At 37.6% G+C, this 2203-nt stretch overlaps 1 protein-coding gene across 1 annotated transcript; it reads left to right on the forward strand.

Moving 5' to 3' along the window:
- Positions 1-14: 14 nt before the first annotated feature.
- On the forward strand, positions 15-1215 carry LOC107671480 (uncharacterized). The gene has a single exon (XM_016464407.1). It carries the CDS (start codon positions 54-56, stop codon positions 732-734), a length of 681 nt encoding a protein of 226 aa, XP_016319893.1. The 5' UTR covers positions 15-53; the 3' UTR covers positions 735-1215.
- Positions 1216-2203: the final 988 nt, after the last annotated feature.

A 2203-nucleotide genomic window follows, 5' to 3' on the forward strand; every position in this document is an offset into this window, starting at 1 on the left:
TCAGTTTCTTCTTCAGGTAAACATCACTGGGAAGGACTCTTCCTCCAGACGCAATGGCTGAAAATGAGATCGTAGAAGACCAAGACAAGCTGAAGAGGGGTCTAGTGAAGGTTCTGGAATGTGTGGCCACCATCTCGTCTGCAGCAGCGGTGGTCAATCCCATCTTTGGCGTGGCTGGTTCTCTCATCCGGGTGGTGCTGCACCACATGGATGATGAAGACATTCAGAAACTCAAACAAGAGTTTGGCAGCGTGACTCGAGCCCTGGATGAAATTTCACAGCAGAACCAGAATGTATTGCTTCAGATCAGGAAGGAGACTGTGGATGGCCTGTACTGTCGTGTAGAAGAAAACATTCGTAATCAGTTCTCCAAATTCATGGACACTGTGGAGGTATCAGCAGCACACGAACAGCGCAAGAAAGAATTTCAAATGAGCTTTGTGCTCAATCAGTGTGACCAGAACCTCCACACACTGTATGGCGGCGTTATGGGCGAATCAAAGATCTTCTGCCAGCCCATCCTAGAGGTCTACATGAAACATTCACAAGGCGACCAGCGTGTCATGGAAAACCTCTGCACTCGACTCACATACCTGTTCTGCATCGGCCTCATTGCTCTGATGAGTTACGCTGCCATTGTCGGGGATGATGAGGAAGCTCTGCGCATCAAGTGGGAAGAGAAAATGAAAGATGTGGCCAAAAAGATGTCAGAGGTGTTAAACAGTTATGAGTGATTTTACCCCATGTGACCTTTACCCCACTTTTCTCAGCCAACTTCACTTTTATCTGTCTTTCTATGTTCTTTATCTATTTTATCTGTCATTGCCCTAGTAACTGCTGTCCATCTAGTTGTATGTCTATCCATCTAGTTGTCTGTCTCACTCAGAAAACTGTAGCAGCTACCTTGCAACCACCCTGAACAACCTGTTAACCCAATCCTACTGTAGTCCTGCAAATACTTGCACTTTTGAAACAAGTTATATTGAACTGTCATATTCTGATGTTATTTTTTGACAGTGGTGTACTCGTCTTTCTGTACAGTGCACTCAAACTGAATCTGCCCAAGCCAAAATCAAAGTAATCATTTATCTTTAATGCAAAATAATGTTACAAATCTTTAATTCCAATATAGCCTTAAAATACTTTTCTCATAAATCTATATCTCTCTAGAATGCCATTCAATTGGTATATTTTTTGGCATTGTTTAATGTATTCTTCATTATTATGAATAAACAAAGATGAGGAATACACAAACTCTTGATTTCATTTCAAGACACACAGTTTAAGTCGGCCACAGTGAGCAATTACGATGTTTTTGTATGCATAACTGATGAAACCATATCTATGAAGATTTTTGAGTGTGTGCAACTTCTCATCCTGACACTAGATGTCCCAGATTTCATACAAGATTTAAACACACTAAAAACAAATACATTGTGACCGAGCTAATAATAGTTGCAGCTTCTTTTTTTATTATGAAGGGGGAAATATATATATATATATATATATATATATATAAGTTAAGAAATTCAGATGTTCACTTTACCTAGTGTGACTCTCTGTCAGACAGCTCTTCAGCCAAATCCTGAACCATAACTGGCCAGAGAGTCCTGGATACACATGACTGTAAGAAATGAATGAATAAATATTCTAGGACAATGTGCCAAGTTGTGGAAACACCATTAATGCATTACATTCAACATCATTCTTCTTCTTCTAAGTACCAGAGACCAGAGCAAGTTGTCATAAAGGCTTTATATAATGATATAAGTCATAATATTGAGTAAAAAATCAATTGTATACATGCTTTTATCTAGCAGTGGTTGTCTATGTTTTCAAACACTAAGCTTTAAAATTAGGACATTTTATACTCAATATTAAAATTACAATATCATCATGATGTTTTATTGGGTAAACAAGCTGCCAAATATCAAATCCACGCTGAAATACATTCAGTCATATAATGAACTGGCGGTTCTCAAGGTCAGTTTTCACTTTGGGGCAAGTTGTCACATTGATACTCTCTTCATCTCTTGCTTATTCTCACATAAACAATTTCTTGTATGTTGCTGCTTTATACAGTTTAATTTAATTAATTTTTTTTAATTTAAATTTTATACAGCCATTTTTGTTGGTGAAAACAATTCCATGAATTGCGTTTCTCTCCTTTAAATTAAATTAAATTATTGCAAATGAAATCCAT

Source organism: Sinocyclocheilus anshuiensis, unplaced genomic scaffold, assembly GCF_001515605.1.
Source record: "Sinocyclocheilus anshuiensis isolate Anshui unplaced genomic scaffold, SAMN03320099.WGS_v1.1 scaffold552, whole genome shotgun sequence".
NCBI lineage: Eukaryota > Metazoa > Chordata > Actinopteri > Cypriniformes > Cyprinidae > Sinocyclocheilus > Sinocyclocheilus anshuiensis.